Below are 23213 nucleotides of genomic sequence, written 5' to 3'. Positions count from 1 at the left end.
TAAAGTCACTCAAGTCAAGAAGCAAGACAGAATTGTAACTAACAGTCAGGGGAAGAAAACAACTGCATAAAGTGTTGTCCAGATTTAAGCAAGGCTTCCTTCAACAGAATAGCCGATTTGAAAAGAATACACAGAGATATTCCTAGTCATTTCAGGACCAAACCTGAAAGGAGCATTATAAGATCTTTGCGCTGGGGGGGGAGGGGGAGGAGGTGTGTGTGCAAAAAGCAAAAAAAAAAGCAAAGGGCGAAATTTCTTAAGATGGCTTTACTTTTTCAGGCTCCACAGAAACAACCTGTGGAAAAAAATCCACCCAGCAAACATCATGAATCTAGTATGACCTGAAGAATGTAAATATATAACAAAGGAAACATTTCCACTGTAGTACAGCTTGTGAATATTTCTGGAGTAATTTACTGGGCCTGACCCAGCAAAGGCCTGCACCAAACACTGGGCCAGGGTCCAAAATTCCTGCTCCTCTAATACAGAAAAAGTAAGTGGCTATACAGAATTTGTTGCTGCTGTTGCCTCTTTAATAAGAGCTCTAGCTTTGGCTGGAAGCCCACATGCTTAAAACAGACTAGGATTTTTCCAGCGTACAGATTTCTAAGAGGTCAAAGAAAACAAGTCTGAAATTATCATTTTGCTCTTGCTAATTCCTCTTCTGTTCAGAAAAGATTCTGGTGACTGTAAGCTGCAATGGCTGTTAATGCAGTCTCTTTATACCAATATAAATGTAGTCCAGTCCTGAAAGAGGAGGTCCTGCAGTTTTTGCCCATTCCCATCTTGGGTTTGTGCATCTTGCCTCCCTTGTATAGACACTGGCATTTTTGTGGCCACATGGTGAGCTACATCAGATTATCAATGTATCTGAAAAGTAATTCAGCTAAAAAAAGAAGATTAAGAAATTGACACAGCCAAAACCCAATCTGCCTCACGAAATGGTTAACTCTTTTAGTAGCAGTCCAGACTTAAACTATCTCAGTATGGAATATTAATCACGGTCTCAGCTAAAACTGAAAAGCGAGCAATATGGAGATTCAAGATGATGCAAGCAGAGTCAGACCTTTCAGCCTGTCACGCCAAAGATAGGAAGAGAGAAACTAACAGCCCACTGTGTTTGCTCTTTTATGATAAGTTTGTGTTAACTTATTAATAAAACAACAACAATGGAAGCATATCAAGCTATTGGTCAAATTTTTAGAAATACAGTACGATGCCTCCAGTGTTCTGAAGGTGGGCATGAAGTTGTTTTTAGCAGACTTTCCTAGTAGCAAAGCTTAGAACCTCAAACATACAAGTCCAAATGTACCTGCAGATAGTAACACACAAACTAATAGTAATTATTATAAAAAAATAAAAAGTGTCACTTTAAAAAAAAAAAAAAAAAATCAATGTTCCCAAATCTAACCATGAAATTAGCATTTTTTACTGACTAGCTCGTAAGGTATTATGCTTAAACATAAAAAAAATAGCTTTGAATTATTCCTTTCAGACAGACTTTAAGAGCACCATTACATTTCAAACTTCTTACTTGGTATTACATGGGATCACCATGCATACCCTTTTTCAAGCAATGACTCAAATATCTAACAACATATAATGCAGTTTTAAGTTTCCGTAACACTAGACAGGTCTTTTGCATATACCTTTCTGTAGGAGTCTTCTATCGTAGGATCGTATTTTTCAACAAATATTCCTTGAACAAACTGTACAGTCTGCAACACAAAAGTTCTTGTAAGATTCTTCTTGTATAGTGACATATTGTAAACACTGTAGACAAATTACTGTTCTAGGTGTATACTTGGTTATCCATTACATTTTTGAAGGCAAGTGATCAACATAACTATAAATTGTAAGAAAGAACAGGAAGTTAGATGCATATGCCTGTTTAACTAAGTACTGTTAGATGAAGCAGTGCTACACCTTCCTTTATGCACTCTCACTTAGGAGTGTAAGAATTAAAGCATGCATTGATTTAAGGTTTGTCTAACTCTTGGAATCATTATTAGGTTTTAGTTGAATAGGATACTATACAGCTGCATGGCTTTTACATTTAGAACTACCGCACCTTCTGCTATTTATCTGCCAGGACAGGAATTAGTCAAAAAACAACTGCCAGCATTTACTAGTCTTAACTAGACTCAGTAGAATATTCCTTATACCTAGCATGCAGGACGTTTTTAGCACAAGTCATATGGAACTTTAAGACTCAATGGCCAAGTCAGAGCAGACAGGTTCAAATCCAGAAATGCTGCAGTAAGATAAAGAATTCAGAGGTGAAGAAAAAGTTCTTTCACAATTTAACATGATCTGTCATTTTAGGTTTTCCTTTAGGAACCGCTCTGTAAGAGAAGAGTTCTTACCTTGTAAGAGTGGACCTCTAGACCTTATCTTATGATAAGGTGCACAATTAAACTGGAAGGCGTGAAGTTCTTAGGTGGGCTGAGAACATCATATTCTGCAAATTTTTTCCATGCTAGCCTAGGTCAGACTAGACTTCTCTGTAATCACTTAACTAAAATACATGAGCTCTTGGGTTTACAATCATCTACCTGCCATTTCTATACATCTACTTGCAAGGAAAGATGTAGAAAACATTTTAAACTTCCTACAAACATGCAAATTTGTATTTGCACTAAAAACCCTAGAGCTTTAGAGACTGCGATTCAACATTAAGCAAACAGCACCCTGAAGACCTTTCTAGAGACAGCAGTTACCAAGGCCAGACATAGGCAAACCACTTCATCGTGTGAGTTTCATGAAGCAGCTTTTCCCACAGACCTATGGCTGGGTTATCCAGTGAAGCCAGAGACCTTCATAATGCTGTAGCTATGTGCTTCGCTGCATAGGACAGGCAAAAGACTGACCACGCACCATCAACCAACCCCATACAAAAATAGCAGCATGTGAGAGTGCACCGCTAGATGCAGATACACCCAGTAAAGGATGTATCTATTCGAGCCAGGAACCCTCAGCAGTCATTACTTACAGATATGTTTATTTGTGCATGCTTACCTAAAGAAATGAGGTAGTAGAGAGTGTATTAGAGAAAAGAAGCTTAAGAAAACATACTTGAACTGCCTCCGAGAATACTTACCAGAGCAGACTTTCCAACACCTCCAGAACCAAGAACCACTAGCTTGTATTCACGCATGATGCAAGAGGTAAATCACCCTCAATACCTGAAACACAATAAATTATTCACCATTTCGATCAACAGGACAACTATGTTATCATTACGACAGCCACTGCAAGATTGCATATATAACAAGACATGAACAATTAAATATCGATCAACTGATAAATGCACGAGATATACTATCATAACCAGGCATAACCTAAGCAAGATGTCACTTTATTACACCATACGGAAACTACAGATATTTATTCAAGACATGGTAATTGCTGAATGATGCTACTTTTTCATCCAGCACAAATAAAGTACCTCCAAGGTTTTCTTGTTATCATGTTTTAACACATGGATAATGGTGGTTCTTTACCTGTTATCTAACCTAATTTCACAGTACAGACTTGGCAAGTTTTTAAAATTCCTATTTTTTTATATCCCATGAAACGGTAATTTAGATAAGAGGCAAGAACAGATTAAGACTCTGTAATAAAGACCTCAGTATCATGATCCTGCTAAACCATCACAGGTGTTTCAAAGAAAGCACATGAGTATCCGCAAGAACTGCTCACACCCATATGCACGTATCACTTCCTCAGAGGCCTCTGGATGAATTCAACTCCTTTATTTACAGCAAAGGGGAATCAGGCATAGAAACTAGTTCACCCCAACTGGTAGACCAATTACTTGGATTACAGTAAACCATCCAGTGAGGCATATTCATCTCATAACATTTTTCAGAAATCTACAAAATCTCTTCAGTCAAATGGGCCTGTAGTACCTTTCAGCTATAGTCACAGCAAGTATTAAGGTTTTTCACAGGTTTCTCAAGATCTTTCATTCACTCACAAGTTGCTCATACCGTACATTTTGCAACAACAGACCAAACCCAGTATTTCCAAAAGCGACACAGATGCCTAAAGAGCTTGCAGTTTTATAACAGCTACAGAGTATTGTATAGGTTTATCAGGTAAACAGCTGCTAATGTTAGTTACCTACGGTACTAACACAGTAATTCTAAAAAAGTTTCTCAGATTTCACAGCTAGTACATCCTCTGCTCACCCATCCCCCAAACTTATTTCATATCACACAAGTTTTTGTAATTGCATGTATGTACACATGTAAATGAATTGGTTCGTACGAGCCGATACGCATGAAATGTCTCCAGTCCCCTCTGAAGAGCTGAAAGCATCAGCATGCTGACAAAAAACCCACACAGAATGGGAAACTTCTTTAGGCAACAGCCTTTCTTTACTTGCAGTTATTTACTTGAAGTAACAACCAAAACTACTGACACAAAGTTTGATCTATATGCACAAAGTACAACCATGATGCTAAAATCCGGTACACTAAGCAGGGTTTGATAAAAAGGCTTAGTTAATTTTTTAATAGTGGCCATTTTCAAACTATCAACTCTTAATGCAGCTACGATAAAATGCTGCAAACCATTAGATACTGTATTTCCTCTACCTCATTACTGTTCTCCCATAAAGAAATACTGAATAAACCCTACTACAGTAAAGCTAACAGTTACTATTAATAAGAAACAATTATCCAAGAGGATGTAACATGCATTTTCTCATTCTGAAACATTTAAACACTAAACAAAGAACCACAGAGATCTGTGTAAGAAAATTAAACCAACCTCCTTCCAGCAAACAAACATTTCTCAAAAAGAACAGCAGGATCCCAGAAGTCAGTTTTCAAACTGATCCCTTCTTAAGTCTGAAAGTTGATTAATGTTTTGCTAGATATCTAACTGCAGTTATAATGACTGTAGTTTCATGAATAACTGGAGGCAACTAAAATACTCTTTCGAGACCATTGTTCTACAAGCTACCTCTGTTCCCCTCTTCCACACTAGCTAGTGGGGCTGCCTACAGTTGTCTGCCAGATCTGCTTGCTCATCTTCATTCAAAACTGACCAGCAAACAAAACAAAATTTAAGGACACATCTTTGGGTTATAATGCTCAAGAAAACACACCTCTTACAGTCCTGCTAGCAACTGAGCTAACAGGACTCTTACTGCTGCCCTGGGAAGGAGGTCTCATCTCAGTTCCTTTCCTGCAGGGGCTCTAGCACTTACCCGACTGAGTTACCCGTTTTCTCCCTTCTCCACCCCAGGGGAAAGAATGAAACCCTCCCCAGCCGACAAATAATCTGGGGACAAATAACCTGGGGGCTGGGGGAGAGAAGCAAAGGGAATCCAGCACAGGTACTTGTACAAGACAAGCAGCAGAAGTAAGGTAAGAAAGACCCTTCTCACAGCATCTCTGTAATTTCACAGCATCTCTGGAGTCATACCATCTGTTAGGTGTTTAGCACAAAATGGTAAGATGATTTGCATAGAAAAAGAGCACCTACAAGTTACTGTCCATCTTTACTAACACTGATTAACTCCACGCTGTCAGAAGACTGAGAAAGCAAGAGGCCAGATCCTCTTTAATTTTCTTCTTGCAAAATACATAATGAGCAGTCTTTCAGCTTACCAAAACCATTCCTTGCACCTTAAGCAAAAGGAATACAAGGAAAAATCACTGACCTGATGCCCAGCAAAGCAGGTCTCCACAGGTTTCTCTTACCAATACGTTTTAGGGCTCTTCAGTGTTTTTCACACCTAGCAGAACAACTTTTCACTCTTGACTTTAAAAAACTGTTTCTCCTTCCCCACACTGATTTTTTTGCAAACATGGACCACCAGAACCATTCACACCACAAGTTTCATCTACTTGGCACCACTGTAGATGTTCAATTAGATCCACAGACTTGTAAATCGTCCAGCCTTTCTACAAAGGAGAGGAATAAAGGGTTGTCTCTAACTGTACTGAAACACACCTTTCAAACTCATGATGAGTTAAGCCTATAACTACATTACCTGTCATTTCTTTAAAACATTTGGTTATGCCTTTAATTTTGGAAAGGTGTCAGTAGAATAACATAAAGCTAGTCAGTGTAGGGGAAATCCCAGTACAGTAATCTGAGTGAACTGCAGTAATTTCACTACAGTTTAAGCTGAGTTTTTCAGTCTGAAGTTAGCAACTAAATATGGAGATGTCAGTACTAAAAGTGCCTAATTTAGGAGTTACAGAAATTAAGCAGCGGGTACCAAATACCTGTTTTACCTACTGTTTTGAGTAATCTGTGACTTTTTCTTACTGAATGACCTAAAATTCCTTAAAGAAAATTCCAAGTACTGGAAGAAGCAGCCAACAAACTTGGTTTTAGTGAGAGACTAGCAATTAATTCCATTTTGGCTCTCAAACAGGGATTTAGGAATTTAATCCAAGCCAAAGCTTCTTTCAGTATCTAGATTTAGAAGTTCAGCCCTAAATATCCAATTGCTGTACAACATTCTGGAACCAATTTCACTACTTTTAAGTGGTGGTACATAATTAAAGCATTACACACTATTACACATTGGTTAGCCAATCATCTTAATTTCTGAAGCACCCAAGCAAAAAGCTTTTTTTAAGATCTTTGAAGATGAGACAAAGCCAGACTGTAGTTCACTCAAATGTTTCTCTGACCTTCCACCCAAACTTGGGCAATGAGCAATTTAGATACCGATTTCCTCTTTCTCTATAAGAACTTGTTTGTCATTTGTACAGTTACTCCCTAACTCACCGGGAGCACACAGTAATACTTTATATATACACACACCTACACAGCATAGAAGTAGCTTGCAAGTCATCAATCATCATCAGATAGTCTGGCCATGACATCTTGGAATGAAACACAAACCAATGTATTCTCCAAAACACTTTAAGAAAGCAAACTTGGAGATCTCTAACACAGCATGCAGCAGAAGCACCATCTATCATTTGCTCCCGCTTAGATCCACCACCCCAACAGCTTTGAGGAACAGTCCTGATGTCACTTTACCTTTCTCTTACTGTTTTCTAACAGAAAACCTCAATTCCTAGTGAAGATAACTTCTGGTTACATACAGGTCTTTGCCACCTTCTCAGCTAAGAAGCAACCAGCCCATGAAGGTAGGAGCTGCTTTACAACACTGAGGTCTGCCAAATTATTTGGTATAATAAAAGCCTATCATGCACCTTCACTGATCAGTATGCCTGTTGGCTGCAAGCGTGCTCCAGACTGAGTTAGGACTCTGATCTTGCCTGAACTTAACTTTCCAGCGATTCCCAACTAGCCTGACTTGACTGCTGTAGCTCAAACCCACTTTTTCATATCACAGGTTGTATAGACTGCTTGCATCCTAAACCTCGACCATGCTGTAACTTTACTTTTAAGACTGATACAATGCTTGACTCTGGAACTAATATTGTATTCAGCTCCATCCAGTGCCAAGAGGATTTCCTTTTGACTCATTTATGACAAATGAGTAGGGGCAGAGGAGGAAGACAACGAAGTATAAAAGAGGAGGTTTAAGCCATAAAAGCACCTTTCAGTTACCCAATAGTAGTATTTGAAACAACAGAAGCCATTAAGCTTCAAGCAAGACATTAGAAGTAAAAAGTTGAACTGCTGAAAGAGATGCAAACTATAAATGGCAGGATGGAACTGCAAAATTCTGGTGGATTCCCTTTTCTGCCTGGAAAAAAAAAAGTGCACTTCTCTAGCCATTCTAAAACTGATACTGGATTTCTTGCATGGAACACCTCTTTATAAAGCCTGTGCCTTGCATTTCACATACTGTCATCCTCTGCCACCCTCCAAAAAAATAAGTTACTGGAAGAACTATGGAGGAATTTGTAATTATGAAACCATCTGTACAGTCAAAACAGAGCTCAATTTAGCACCTGAACAATAATTTTCAGCAGTCTGCACTGACCAGTCATTTCAACGATACCCTTCAGTTCTAAAGCTATCAGAAAGAAATGTATTAACTGGAAAGGAGGAGAAAGGACCATTAGATCACATGACCTCAGCCATTCAAATAAGGAGACATTCAGGTTTATATGTTTCCTCATCTACAACTTAGCATTCTAAAGCTACAGCTGTATCACAGCATGGCCGTAATTTCTAGAATATGAGTGTTAAGCCTAACAATAGTATTTGTCTGTACTCCCCAGAACACCTCATCTCAGGGCTGTAAAATTGGTATACTCAAGGGTCCACAATAGAAATAAAGAGACTATGATAACTAACAGATAAGCAAAAACCTCCCAGTTTTATTAGACAGTTGATGAGAAGTATCCACCTAATCACTCAATAATTAAATGCAAGTTTAAACTTATTCCTAACCAAGTAAATCAAGTAACCTGTTTGAATCCCTCTTCATTTAGTGGAGTCTATTTCAAGAAAGAAATTTTGCTTTGGATGCTGGCTACCTTTACAATGACAGATCTGCAAAGAGCGAGAGCAATGCCAGCTTCCTTTGCTTTTTTCATTTTTCTGCTCCTCCATCTTTAGGCAGGAAAATACTGTTAACTGGTCTCCATGCAGGTGCTAAAGAAATTTCCTCTTAATTGGAGCAGGTTTTGGCTTTGAACTGCTGAGTCAAGTATTTATATGGACAGATGTTCGACATAACTGTGAACTCTGGAGATGTCTAATGCAAGATTCAGCTAGAAAAATGAGGGAAATTACTCTTCAAGACATAGCATTTTCACATAAACTGGACTGGATTCTAATGATGTCAAGTACTACAATCCCTTGAAATTACACAGTTTGCTTTCAGATTGCCTCCATTAACTGCCAGTGGCACTTCAGTAACTGCCTTGTACACTTCTGGAAACATACAGTCCATAAAACCACCACATCTGTGAAGCCCCTCTCACTAGTCTGTTCATATTACTTTCTCTAATTAATGCATGTATGAATGTATTAGTATAGTGTACTAATTTAACTGCTTAATTCTCCTTCTTAATGGCATACCTCTTAAAAGCACTTGATAAACTAGATGAGCAACAGCTTCACATGGACAGAAATGGACACTTTTTCCCATAAAGATTCTCTTTGAAGGATGAACAGATCTCTGAATAAATGCACAGAAGAAAGGTTAACCAGAACAAGTCACTAGAAATGAAGCATCTTAAAAGCTTCACATCTGTCAAAGACCATGAACATGGAACTTGCTTTCCACTTCTGCCCTTGTCAGATAAACCAGGAAAAAGTTCCTCTCCGTCATTTTCTTGAGCATGTCTCCAGAAAAAGGCAAACCAAAGTGATGATGCTAAGAAAGTTGAGGAATAAGAAATCCTACTTTAGCAGCAAATGAAGAAACTGCACACTTACTGCTTTGTAAAGCTTTCCTGAAAAGCAACCACACAACAAAGAATTCACGGAAGTTCAAATACCATTGATAACTGAGCTTGATATGATAGTTATGAAAGCGCGTTGTTATGTTTTTGGTGGATTTTGGGGGGTTTGTTTCTTTTTTTGAGTAGAATTTAGTTTTCTTTCAACTCCTTCAGCTTCAAATTTTCGTTTCTGATTCAACTTTGTTACCTGAGGAATGGGAAAGTTAATAATACAATCTTTCCAAGTGATATTAAATCAAATGACACTGTAACTAGAGCTCAGCCGCAGACCAAAGACATGAACTAAATACAGTTACTACTCAAAGACATCCCCAAGACTTGCTTATTTGAACTAGTTGTTCAAGTACAGAATTAAACAAATACACTCATCTGAGAAACATTATCGTTTTCAAAAGGCATCATGATTATTCAGCACTTTGCAGACACCATGATTCTTGTTCAGACCCTGACATTCTGGTTGTATTGAGAAGTTGCAGTGTATTCACTAAAATTTTCATAATGCTTCTGCCCCAGCCCATTTTTATCTCTGGAAGAGATGCTTTGTTAGAACCACCTTGGGAATAGCACTCCTAAATTAATCTCAACTGTTTGCATGAGGAAAAAGTTTCAAGCATTAACATAACAGATGAAGCAAATTAACCAACTGGTTTACCTGCTTACAATTAGCAGTGGAGGGGAAAAAAAGCCAAGGAACTAAAAACCTGCTTCTCAGAGGGTATACTAGCGCTGAGATGGAGCAAGACACCAATGGTCAGACATCTGGAAAAATAGCTCTAGTTCAGTCACAGGACCAACCAAGGTCAGAGGATTAAGTCTTTCCAGACAAGATGTTTCCCACTTCTGGTACTGGAGCAGCCTCAGACAGCCAAACTTTCTAATTGTACCGTCCAGATTCCACTAAGTTTTGAGTCTCTTGGTTTAGAATCCCTTCTTCAGGGAAGCAATGAATTAGAGAAGAGAGGATGTGTGCTGTTCTTAACATTCCCCAAATACTTACATGTAAGGGGAAGTCCAAAATTCTTATCCCTCAGCTCCAAGAAGGTTCTTTTTTCCCCAGAGTAATCTCAGGGTATAAGCAGCAACCTACAACATAACCTGAAGTGGAAGCCTGTTCATTTTCACCATTTTTTAGATGCAACTCAGATAATCCTTACTCAACAGGGTAAGCAGTGTGTCTTATGAAAGAAGCTAAAATACTCCAGAGCTGACTTTCACACTTATTTATAGAAAACATTATTCAGAAATCAATTCTGAAGACAAGATACACTGAAAAGCTCATCAGGTCTAATTAAAGGCTTTTATACCCAGGACTCCTGGAAGTAGAGCTATTTCATTACTAATGCAGACTCTTTGGAAGTGAGTCAACTGTTCCGTAAACAAAGCTAGAAGCAATTTTTATTTCCAGTTTTTACCTCGTTTTGAGACAGCTTCTTAACAGACACGTATTTTATCAGTTGGGCAGCTAGTTTTTATGGGCACCAATACAGTAATTTCTCTTGGACAACGGTATTTCTTCAATCATGTTCAAATATTTTAACTGACACTAGAGAATCTTCAGAGCATTTTCAAAAAGCTGTCTGGGTGATTAAGCTTATCCAATGACATGAAAACATACTAACCACCTCAGAACAAGTTACTACAGCACAAACATGGCACTGAGGTTTAAGATGCTCCTTGACCTGCCTATAGGGACACTTATCCACAGCTTAACTAAGGTTTCCTCCTTTCATTGAAGGGAGCTATCTTGAGTAATACTGCACACAGTGACAAGTTCCACAAAGCAGCTAACATGAGCTTACCTTGTGAGACTAGTTCCACTCTCTATAATTAGTATAGCTGAATAAAATCTGGTGGGTTTTGGGTTTTTTTCTCCCTTAACTCAGTTACTTCCCAGCTAGATGTTAAATCTGCACATAAACTTAACACAGGTTCTAAGGATGAAAACTGGCCTGCTCGAAGCCACCATCTCAAGATGAAAGCTTCCTAATGCAAAAGACTACAGCAAGTTGCACATGTCTGTTAGTTTCATACAAAGTGTAAAAACTAAATTCAAAGCAAGTGATGCAATGAACATTAAGCTACTAAAAATATGCTATGCTTCAACACAGAGTTCAAGTTTCAACTTCGTGCAAAAATTCAAATCTGGAGTCCCTTATAAAACCTAAGCTACAATGTCTATTTAAGCCCCAATTGGAATTTGTAACATTTATCAGATTTGTTCTTAGTTTTTGGTAACTGTTTGCTATGGTTTTACATTTTCTCCCTACTTCTGTAAAATAGTCACTGTCCTCCATGAAAGTTGTGCATGTTCTACCATTCAGATTTCCAGCTGAAAAGATGATCTCAGAATTCCTGAAGAAACTAAATTGCAAATGTTTTTTATGCTTGCAAAGGAAATCCAGGCAGACAATAAACAGAAAGACCACCACTCAGATTTTAAAAAATACAAATATATTAAATTCAGAGAATGCATAATTACCACTTGACAATACCTTGCTATGCATAAGCTAAGTATTCAACCATACAGCAAGTTTTGAGAACTGAGACAGCAATTTACTGCTGTACATTTGGCTCTACTGTCATTGCAGAGAATAAACAGTATTTAGCTCTAAAACTTTTATCAATCAATGGATTGGCACATCATGGTATACGCAACATGCTTTACCTGATATGCATCCTTCTGATTAAAAGCAGGTATAAGCATTTGTTTCTCCTCATAACTGTTACAGTAACTTTATCTTTCAAGCTACAAAAACAATTAAAAACAGCAGGACAAGTAAGGCATGGAAATTTTCAGCAGTCAAGATACCTCTCTAGTAAAAATGCACTCGTGTGCAGTTTGAAAGTTACTTCAAGAATAAACTTGCCAGTTGGCTTAAGATACTCTACTTTGGAAAAAGGCAGATTAACTTCTGTTGTAGAAACAAGACCTAGCCTCAAATTCCACGTGGTATCTGCTTAACATCTGGCAATCCTATCTGTACTCTGATTGTGACACTGGCTGCTGAACCAGTAAAGCCTTGTATTGGGTTTCCTTCTACTGACATAATGCAATGCTCAGTTCAACTGCAGTTCCAATACCACCTGAATTTTTGTTCCTCTTGTCTATTCTTCCCTATAACCAACACATCATATACAACCCCGGCAATGCCAGAGCTTGTATCCCAAGGTACCATTTCTTGCACTGTCTTTGGTATTAAAAGTTTCAATTCACAAATGCTTACCTTACTAACACATCATCAAGGCACAGATATATGTTTCCTTCATGACTGTATGATCTGCTGTTACTGAACATTTAAGATGGGCTGGTATAGGCCCTTTATCTACAAAGTATTCTTCCATATATCATTTGCAGTAATTCTATTACAAATCATGCTAGTAGCCTGAGAGCAGTCTTAGAAATTCCCGTATGTCATTTTAATTAAGTTTAGAAGTTTTATCTGTTGAAAGGACACTGATTCTATGCAAATTGAGAATACTAGCTACTAGCACTCATTAACAGGAATAAAATTAGTTCTTCCATGATAAATGAACCGTATCAGCAAAGTCCTGAGTAATTGTAACTCGTGTCTGTTTTGACCTCTCAATCAATACTTCCCTAACAGAAACACGATATTTGAATGTGAGCAGCAAAAGTCACTTGAGGTCACCCAAATTATACCTAATTTCACAAACAGTTCTTTTGTTAAAGCTTGAGACATCTGTCTTGAGGTTAAGTTGAAAAAAGTATACACCAACACCCACCAATAACTACCATCTTCTGCCACATGGTTTTGCTGGCCCTGCAGTAATGGAGGTGCAACCTTAACTGCTTCTTTTCAGTTAACTTTATTAGCTGAATCCACCGATGAAGGTGGGTTTGCAAAAGGTCTGAAATGTTTAACTGAAGTGGCTGAAACTTGGGCAGAACATCCTGTTCTGTTTTGGGCAGTGAGGCAGTAGCATCTTGAACCTAGGGATGGCAGCTCCTCAGGGAACATTCAACTCAAACACACCTTGACTAGAAGATGACAACTGTAGAAGTTGACCTCCGCAACTCTGCCAACAACCTGGTTGTTTCTGAGGTAACTGCTAAGTTGTCACAAGCTGCAGAGCAGAGTATTTAAAAAAAAAAAAACAACAAACAAAAAGACAAAAAACCCAAACCAAACCATCCCCGCTTCCCCTCCTCCCAAAACCAAATGCTGACTTATCATAACATGCCAAGCTGTGAACTGCCATAGTTGTGCATCTGCTTTTTGAGCAGCTGATACATCTTAGACAGGCCCAAGTCTCATTTTTAATGGGTCAGGTATTTCAGAGAGGTTAAAATCTGACAGTTATGAGCAGGAACCCAAAGGTAAGCAATTCACACTTGCAAGCCTGAGCTCATAGACACAGTGACACCTACACACGCACAAAAAAAAAAAAAAAAGAAAAAAAAAGTAATTTTAACCAAATGAATCTGAATCACACTCACCCCCACACCACTTTCTATTATATGGACTAGATCTTTAGCAGAGAGTTACCAAATTAATGAGGGTTAAACTTCTTTAATCAAGTCTACTTGAATCTTCTTAAGATCACTCTAGTTCTTGTTTAGACCATGCTTTTTGGTTCCTCTGCATCTTCAAAGCTTGCCGTTTTCTGAAGAATCCCATTGTACCTTAAGACTCACTTTGCTTTACTTTGATAAGGTAGTAGATGTCCAAAGTATACTGAAATTTAAAATCAGCTCCAGAAGTTTGAATGGGAAAACCTTTCTGAATACAAATCAGCATGTCTGGTCTTCTAAGAGTCATCTATTATTTAAACTATGACAACCACCACGGCATTTAAAGAAGTGTTACTAGAACATCCTAAATGTTCTACTGGAGAAGACACTTACTTTCAGCAAGTTAAAGATACACATCTCAAAACAACCTATATTTTGGTCAAAGCCTGAGCGGAAGAATGACTCTTTAGCCCACCCTGACTGTTCCAGCAAAGTAAATTTATCCTTCATGAAACCACAGCCTTGTATTTCCACATTGCTTTGGGTACTCCCATTTTACCCAGTGCACTCTCTATTTAGGTTCTTGGGATCTATGGCTTTGACCTTTTGTAGGTAAGGCTATGAATGGTTCCTTATTTTCACTTTTATTATTAAAGGAGATTCAGCATTCAGCTTGGAAAAGAGGCTTCAGCTTTTCTCTGTAAAACTTATCACACTGGATTTCATGTAGTCCACTATAAGATTAAGCAATGGAAGGAGAAAATTACCTGAAAATACAAATATTTTCAAGCTTATATATTTGTCTGTCAAAAAAGTATTTGCAAATTGTGTCTTAAGATCTTGCCTCTGGCTAGAAGCAGGATGTACTTTCAGTCAGCAAGACTGCACATTGTTTAATATATTGGTTACAGTAATTAAATTAAGTCCAAACTAACATGCACTTAATGCTGCTTCTTCATCAGTTTCCTGGCTAAACAGAACCCAAATTTCTAGCAGAAAAGCATGAGGATTTCTTTGTTCTTCAAGAATAAAACTGTGCAACCTACTTGATCTTTTTATTCGAGGCTTCACATGAAATCTTTCTTTCTCACTGTAATTCCTACTCATATAGATACAGCACTTTTCTGAGATTACTCTTAAGAGTTTGATGAAAAGCAACACAAAGATCAAAAGGATGCCAAACACCAGCAAATACAGTGGTCTAAAGCAATTAATTGTAAAACCTTGTTTTCAGCCACTCAATTTTTGAAGAACTTCAGCTACCACACTTAAATTTTCTATGCAAGATCTCCGGCTGAACCTCAATTTAGCTTAGAGCATTTCCTGAAATAAAAAGTTTAGGGAGAGCAGAAAAAAAACAAACCACCAAAGTATCCTTAAAAAAAGGCAAAGTTGCTCAAATACAAAGAAAGGTGAAAAGGTAACAATAAACTGTAAGAACATACAAAGAGAGAAAGAAGCATTTCTGAATGATACCTATTTCTGCTTTAGTATTCAGATATAAAAAGCAAGTAGAAAATTGTACACCAAAAAGTAAGAACATTTGAAGACCAAGCATCCAGTTAAAAGATGAGTTATGAATGTCTGCTTATTATAGTATCACAGACTTCTCTCTTGGCCTCCAAACTTATACAATGTCCAGTATGATCTATATCAAGTAACAGGGTGTCTCTTCCTTGGTGAGATCCCACCTAATGTGCAACTTAAGTCAAAAAAGATGCATTGGAAAAATCAAAGAGGTTCTCCAGCATGACCATCAGCTATTCTTGCCTCTTTCAGTGCTCCTTCTTGGTGCCACAGGACTACTATACACTTAGTTTCCACCAAGTGCTAAGATGACAATTCAGCATCAGGAGAAGCATGGCATATTCTCAAATAACTAATGTCAGCAGAAGCTGGATTTTGAACACAGCATTTTACAGCCCACTGAGAACACAAGTCCAAGGCATCTCAAATTGTATACTTATATTCAGTAAATACTGTTAATATAAAACTATCTTGAAAATTCATCAATGGACTGGTATCTGTGCAAGAACTCTGAAGATGAATTCACACTTGCCAAGAACTCATTTCTGATACTGCTCATCATAAAACCCACGAAAATACATAGTATTTTCTGGACACTTGCACCAATATAAACAATAGACAGTAAGTAACAAAAGGACCACTCCCTGAACAGAAATAAACCCACCACACTCACAGAATGCCTACTGCCCATCAAATCTCCATTTTAAACAAGCCAGAAGGGGCACAGAAAGACAGTAATGGTATATCCTCATACATGCTGCATAACTCCAGAAACTAAGAGTCAAGATTTTGCATGCTGTATTCATTTATACACTTTCCCAACCCTGAGAAAATCCTTCATCAATACTGAACACAAAAAGCAATCACACGAAGGCTATGTTTATGGGTCATCTTGTACATCAAACTTTCAGAAAGTTACCTTCTAAGTAGCTTCACAATGAAAGATAGGAGGGTTACTGACTGCATCTTAACGTCTAACAATTCACCTTAACCACCTCACATCTGCAAGATTAATAAGATGTTCCTGCACAGTATGTTGTTTGTCTGCCCCTACACTTAACTGAGCACATGAGACTGAGTTGTGCATGGCTCTGTGTCCAGGCGCAACTGTAAATGACACACTATAAACAAATAAATCTAGTCCTAAATACTTTATTGCAGAGAGTAAGATTCTTAAGTAACTTCCACTTAATAGATTACTTCCACTCCACATTCCAGTCTATCGTTCTCCACATTCAGAAAAAACAAAACACATAGCAGCTTTCCACTAGTTTTCTAATGAATCACTTTAGGGGGGAAGTATCAGACTAGATGTTATAGACGTTTGATTAACCGCACAACTTAACTATCAGTATTGTCTGCGTTCTGATCCAGTCCAAGCACTGTTTGGCATTCTAGCTTCATCTCAAATAAAAAATATTGACCATACACGAAACCTTTAGAAAAACATAGAAGTAGCTGGTCTGGCCCTGCAACTACTGAAAACACTTCGATTTCAGTAGTGCTGAAGTGCCACCCCTAGCAACATACAGTCTCCTGTACCTCCCCTCTTGAACTCCACATAGGCAACTCACGTTACCTGCAGTTCATCTTTAACACAGATGATGTGGTGGTACTCTTTTTGCTTCTTCCTGATATATGTAGAATGCTTTTAAGAAACTTCCCTTCATTGCAGACATGAAAAAAAGTAAAGGCACAACTGGTTAGGTTGCAGAAACAGAGATTATGAGTGGAAAAACTACAACAAGACTTCAAAAGCTAACAACTAATACAGAGAAACAAGAAGAAACAGTTGCAGGGACTATCTGTGTCCACATCTTATTTTAGATTAACTGAAAAGCAGGCTGGCCAACATACATTATTTGGGCAACAGCAAATTCGTGTAAGAAAAAACCCCAAACTTTCACATGAAGTTATGCAGTAAACCACACTAAAGAAAATGTTGTTATACTACATCTTTTCCTTTAACCCAGATTACCTACAGAAATCAAGTATTTCTAATAAGTGTTATAATTAAAGCAAGTGAGAGTAACATTCACCTCAATGTCAACAAATTTTTGTGCAAGAAGCACTTTCTCCTCAGAGTTTCTGTGAAAAAAAAGAGTAACTACAGATCCTTTTAGTTTATGTTCGTAACTGTAGGGAACCTTTTCTCCTGTTCCACTTCTTCAATACTGTCCAGAAATTTAATGACAAAGTTTCTCACAGCTCTACAAATAGACATATATTGAAAATTATTTAATGAATGAGTAACAGCAGCACACAATATCCTTCTAGCAGAAGACCTGGTCAAGTCATTCAGATTTAGGACACCTTGCTGTGCTGCAACAGCTGCAGGAATGATACAAAGCGATCTAAGAAACTAAGGGTTCCATGAAGAGAATCTCCGTCTGGAGAGAGACATGAGATGCTGCTTCTCTGCCACAGGATACAAACACCGGTCCATGAGAAGGGTTAGGCTGTCCCCCTCCTGCACTATGGTCTGGCCTTCCTCCCTTGGCCAGGAATAAACTAACCATGTGTACTGTAATTGGCAGTCTCTTTTCATAGTTGCATATCAGGGATTTACTTCAAGTAACACCAAGTTCTTAGATTAATAACTAAAAATGTGAGTGGGACAGCATACAAGATACTGTCAAATGCCTCCTCTTCCTGGTTCAACTCTAAAAAGTTCCTTTAACTCTGCTACACACATTCCTGTAGGGTCTTACAGTAACTGTCACTCTACTGCTTCAGTAGTAAGAGTTACTATTAAAACACTGTTCTTGAAAAACGAGCATCCTGAATAGCTAGAGGGCCCCCAAATAATTTTATATTTCAAAAGTTGCCTAGTAGGCAGATTTCCAACCTGGCGCTTATAGCCTTCCTCCCGTTCCTTGCTGCTAGAGGAGAGGAACACGTCAGGAGCTCACAACAGCATATACTACACAGGCACACACAACAATTAAAAAACCCCCACCCTTCTCCCTTTTAGTTGTCCGACATTTCTTTAGGCATTCTAAAGCTCAAGAGGTACCAGCTTCAAGCCAGAACCCACTGCTGCTTTTAAAGGTAGCCTCATTCAACTGCTCCGTGGAAGAAACATTCTGTGCCAGCAGACAAGGTCTTTGACTTTCTACAAATAGTGCTTGCCTACTACAGGCAAAACGCCATAGAAACTTCATCAGAATATTGCTTCTAGTATGCCTGTCCCACTCTGTTTTTTCATGGTTGACAGGTCCCAAGGAGAAAGTGATACATTAGATGCTTAAGTGAGATACTAAAGCTCTACTGTAGTCAACTGCTGAACAACTCTGAAAACAGGTTCATAATTAACAAGCATTCAAGTAGCAAAACCCCCCCTTCCTTTCTCCCTGCTTTATGCAAGAATAGAAACAGACAACCTTAGCCATGTCTCAGCAGGAAAGCAAAGTTTACCTTCGAATATGAAGGTGTAGCTACTGTAGCTACTCCTTTAATCTCTCCAAACAAGGAGGCTGTCTAAAATATCCCTCTACCTGACCTAGATGCAACAGAACACAGCAAAAGCCTGTCCCAACTCAGCAGGGATTCAACACACTGACATTACACAGTGCACTTCGGTCTGCTTTCGTATTTGTTCTGAGGCAAAAGAGTGGCAGTGCTTGCAGCCACAAGCTAAACATGAACTTCTGTTGCACAGGGTATGCTTAGTGATCTGTTTATTAAGAGAGCAATTTTGATTAAAACTCACAACAGCTTGAACTTACCCTGAAGAACACTCTCAAACATCAGTTAGGTATCCAAAAGTCATCTAAGTGTTACTTAGGCCAATTCATAAAGGACCCACCTACCCTCTTACCATACACCCAAGAACAACAGAATGCCTGTTGCTACCTACAAGATGCTCTTACCCCGAAGAGCACCTCATACCTAAGTAGGAGCAGCTAGCAGAGCTCTGCAGATGACAGGATTGGCACTACAGCAGTAAGCATCAAGTATTTCCGTTACTCTTGCACTTTACACATCCCACATGATAGGTGGACAATTGTTTTAGTTCCCAAGTCACATTTAGTAACTGTTAGATCACAAGCTACAGTGCACAGTCTTCAGCACACTTCCTTCCTCAGCCATACAAGTAACTTCTCTCTCCTTTTGTAGGCCCTCACCTAGATTCCCATCTGTTTGCCTCTGCTCCAGAAAGGTTCTCAATTAAAAAGACAGTCAAGTTTTACTCTGCAAAACTGGCACAGCACAAAAAGAACTGTCATGGCTCATTTCAGATTTATTTTTGATGAACTGTCCTACAGCAGAGCTTTGGAACAAAATAGCACAATTTTAATTCCACTCAGAAAACTTATCTGGTGCACGTATGTAGTAACAGAAGCAAGACACGCAGTTTCAGACAGTAAAAAGACTACTGGGGCTCTGCTGCTGCCACTGCCCCCTCCCCCCACCCCCAAATTCTGTTTTTACACTTAAAGTCTTTCAGTTCTGTTTTGCACATTATTTCACACTCACTCGGCAGACTGGTGCTCCAAGTATGATCAGTTTTGCCGCAAAAAGATATATGACAGTTATATCATACGGTGCAACTCAAATCTCCGTTATTTAGCTACAGATAATCATGAAGCTTTGCACCACAGTTGCAATTTGAACTTAAAGTAGTTCATACCACTAGAAGCAGCATCCCTGAAAATATGCAGGTACCAAGGAATAAACCCCTGCATCTAATCAGTTACTTTATTTGCAAAGCCTTTGATGTGAACAGCCAAGGTAACCTCCACTATTCACTCAGCTCATTTTTAGCTACAATGAAATCTACAGGACAGACTTCGAGCAAGCATAAAAAAAGATGCAACGAGTAAAGAAAGTGAAATCACTTGACTATATCAAGTTTGTTAGTGGTTATTTTGTGTGTGTATGTGTCTATCCCCCACTTGCGATTTTAACAGAGGCAAGTCGTACAAAAGATGACATTTTGATTAATTTTTCAAGTTTCCCACAGAGGGGAAAAGGACTCTTTCCAAAGGGAACTACATTTGATTTTGAATGGTTACGATATAAGACAATGTGATTGCTTCTTTACCTTTTAATTATAACCTATGAAAAAGACGACTGTTTTGTATCTTCTTTTTTATAACAGTAATTTCAATGTATATTTTACCATGAAAGAATACTGAAAAGCCTTTGTCAAACTGTGTACACAGTTCGCATTGGGATAAGATGTAGCCGTTATATGCTGGAAATAACAAATTACACTAATCAAAACATATGAATGCAAGAACACACAGACAATCTGTGCGACTTTCAAGCCAGGCATCTCTGAAACACCCTCTGTCTTGGAACCGTACTACCTTACTATCATACCCCACAACAGTATAGAAAAAGACTTTTTTTAAATTTTTTTGTGTTTTACCCTGAATGGCAAAACCCATCCCTTTAAGATGGAAAGGGGAGTAAAAGCACACCGATCTTTTTTTGCAGGAAACCTTGGTTTATTATCCTTTTTGTAATCCGAGGCGAGTGCAAAAATACTCGGATTTGGTTTTATTTTCCCCTCTGCAAACTTCACTTTCGTTCCACCACTTCTTCACCAACACAGGCAGAAGGATATGCGGATCTCAGGCTTATTAGCCGGGTTTGGCGCAGGAAGCGTTCTGTCAAATTCTTCCATTTGCTTTGACACGGGTAGTGGTGGTGGCCGGGTGTTCAGACGAGACGAACATCCCTGTCATCCCCTTTTCCTTTATGTTTTGCGATAAGCAGGAGGGGAACTCGCTGGCCGCGACGCTGCCCGTCCGTCCCACTCCGCGGCCGCCCCGGGCACCGGCGGGCCGCACCCGGCCGCCCCCCCGCCTCGCCCCCGCACGCCGGCCGGAAAGAGCGAGCGGCTTCTCTCCGGCGACCGGACTAGGTGGGGCTCCGGCTCGGACTTCCCGCTGACAACGACGGCGGCAGCCGGGGACCGTCCCCTTCCCCGCCCGCGGCGGGGCCGAGCCGGGCGTCACCCGCCCCTCCCCGCACCCGGCCGGGCCCCACGTCGCGGCCCCGAGCCGCGGGGTTACAACTTTCCGCTTCCGCTCCAACTTCTGCTCCGGGGACCGGCGGGAGGGGGATGGCGGCGAAGGGCAGGGCCGGGCCCTCAGCCCGGCTGGCAGCAGCTGCCCCTCGGCGCCCCGCTCTCCCCCCTCCGCCCCCCTGCGGTGTCCCCCCGCGCCGGAGCCCGGACGAGGCGGCGGCTCCCAGTTCTTCCTCCGCCATGTTTCAGGCTCGTGCCCCTTCCCTGGCAGCGCGCCGCTCCCCGCCGCCGCCGCCGCTCCCCCCCCCCCGCCTTCGCCGCCGCCGCCCCCACCGGCCCGTCCCCGCCCCGCCACCTGTACCAGACACGCCGCTCGCCGCTCCCCCGCCACAGCGGCCCGGCCCGCACCCCCCGCCGCGACCTACCGGACAGCGCCTCCGCTCCCCGCCGAACCGCCGCCGCCGCCTCGCCGGCCGAGCCCGCTGCGCTCCGCCCGCCGCCCGCTCCGCTCCCTCTCGCTGCCTGTGCCGGGGCGCGGCTTGGGGCCGTCGCCGTGACGCCGCACGCCCAGCCTCGCTCTGGCGCGGCGGGGCGGGGGCGGCGCGGAGGGGAGGGGTGACCTCGCCGCTCCGCTCCCCTTGCGCAGGCGCGCGGCAGGGCGGCCGCGCCGCCCCTCCCCCACCCCCCGCGCCCCCCGCCCGCTGGGCCCCACGTCGGGGCGGCCGCCTGGGCGGCGAGGGGCGGCGCCGCTCCCGCGGGGCACTGACACCCCGCGGGCACACCCCCGGCACCGGCGGCTGGTGGAGGGGCGGCCGCTGCTCGGGCCGTGGTGCCAGGGCTGGAAACCCCGCCGGGCCGGGCCGGGCCGCCCGCCGCGCGGCTCTGAGGCCTCCCCCGGCCTGTCCCCGGCCTGCCGCCTGCGGTGCGGTGCGAGTGCGGGGGCCGCCGCCGGGCCCGGGCCGTGTGGGGGCCGGGGGCGGGCCCTCGTTGTCAGCGGTGCTGCTCTGGGCTTGGAGGGTTTCGCCGGGAGACGGAGCAGGGGCTGAACGTGCTGTTGCAGGGGCTGGGAAAGCGCGGCAAGGCTGGAGCTCAGAGCCTAGGGGCGCCCTGCGGGCCTGCAGAGGTTCCCGAAGACACCTCGTGCTCCGTAGCGGCACGTCCCTTGGGGTCACACAAGTCCCTCTTTCCCCAAGTTCTCGTTGGCCCCAGGTAGGAGCCGTAGGTTAGCTACAGCTCGAAGGTGGGTGAAAAGCACGTTGCGGTTGCTTTAAGTTAATTTAGAACATCAAGAGCCGGAAACATAAATGCCAGGGCAGCATTACTTACAGTTCTAAAAGGGGTTTGAGATCTATGGGTGAAGAGTGTTTTGCAAGTGCAACATACTGCTGTTTTTACAGCTGTGGATTATTACACCTCTGGATGCAAACTGCCTATCATTAGCCCTGCTGATACAAAGCAGGATGCCCGTTGCCTACAAATAATTGAGGCGGTTTTTAGCCTTTCTCTTACTTCAGTCCTAAATAATATAAGTCACTTTTTTCCAGAGTGTCACTAGTATTTTCCAGTTACAAAGGGTTTGATTGATAAAGGTTAAACATAAATGAGCATTTATGTTTCTAGGAAACAGTAAGCAAATAGTTAACGTGGTACCTTCAGATAAAACTTTTGCTCAGAGGAAGTCCACAGCAGAGTGTGTAAAACTGACAGGAAGTTGCAGTGAGGCTTCTGGCAAAGAGTGTGGGTGTGGAGGAAGCACAGGCTTTCTGTTCGTGGGACAGCGATAGAAAAGGGATAAAGAGAGAGATTACATTTCCCCCACTTGCATGATGGAGAGTTCCTTGCTGTAAATGCTTGGAGACCATACAGCTTT

General features: G+C 41.2%; 1 protein-coding gene across 1 annotated transcript in view; it reads right to left on the bottom strand.

Moving 5' to 3' along the window:
* RAP1B (RAP1B, member of RAS oncogene family) overlaps positions 1–21883 on the bottom strand; it is a 32849-nt gene extending 10966 nt beyond the window's left edge. The window contains exons 1-3 of the mRNA XM_040594973.1: positions 21769–21883; positions 3101–3185; positions 1650–1718 (exon numbers count right to left, since the gene is read on the bottom strand). Coding sequence (XP_040450907.1) covers positions 1650–1718; positions 3101–3157 — 126 coding nt within the window. The 5' untranslated portion in view covers positions 3158–3185; positions 21769–21883. The remainder of the gene's footprint in view (positions 1–1649; positions 1719–3100; positions 3186–21768) is intronic.
* Between the last annotated feature and the right edge of the window lie 1330 nt (positions 21884–23213).

The sequence above is a fragment of the Falco naumanni genome, chromosome 5 (assembly GCF_017639655.2).
Source record: "Falco naumanni isolate bFalNau1 chromosome 5, bFalNau1.pat, whole genome shotgun sequence".
Taxonomy (NCBI): Eukaryota; Metazoa; Chordata; class Aves; order Falconiformes; family Falconidae; genus Falco; species Falco naumanni.
This window is presented reverse-complemented; position numbering and strand designations above follow the sequence as displayed.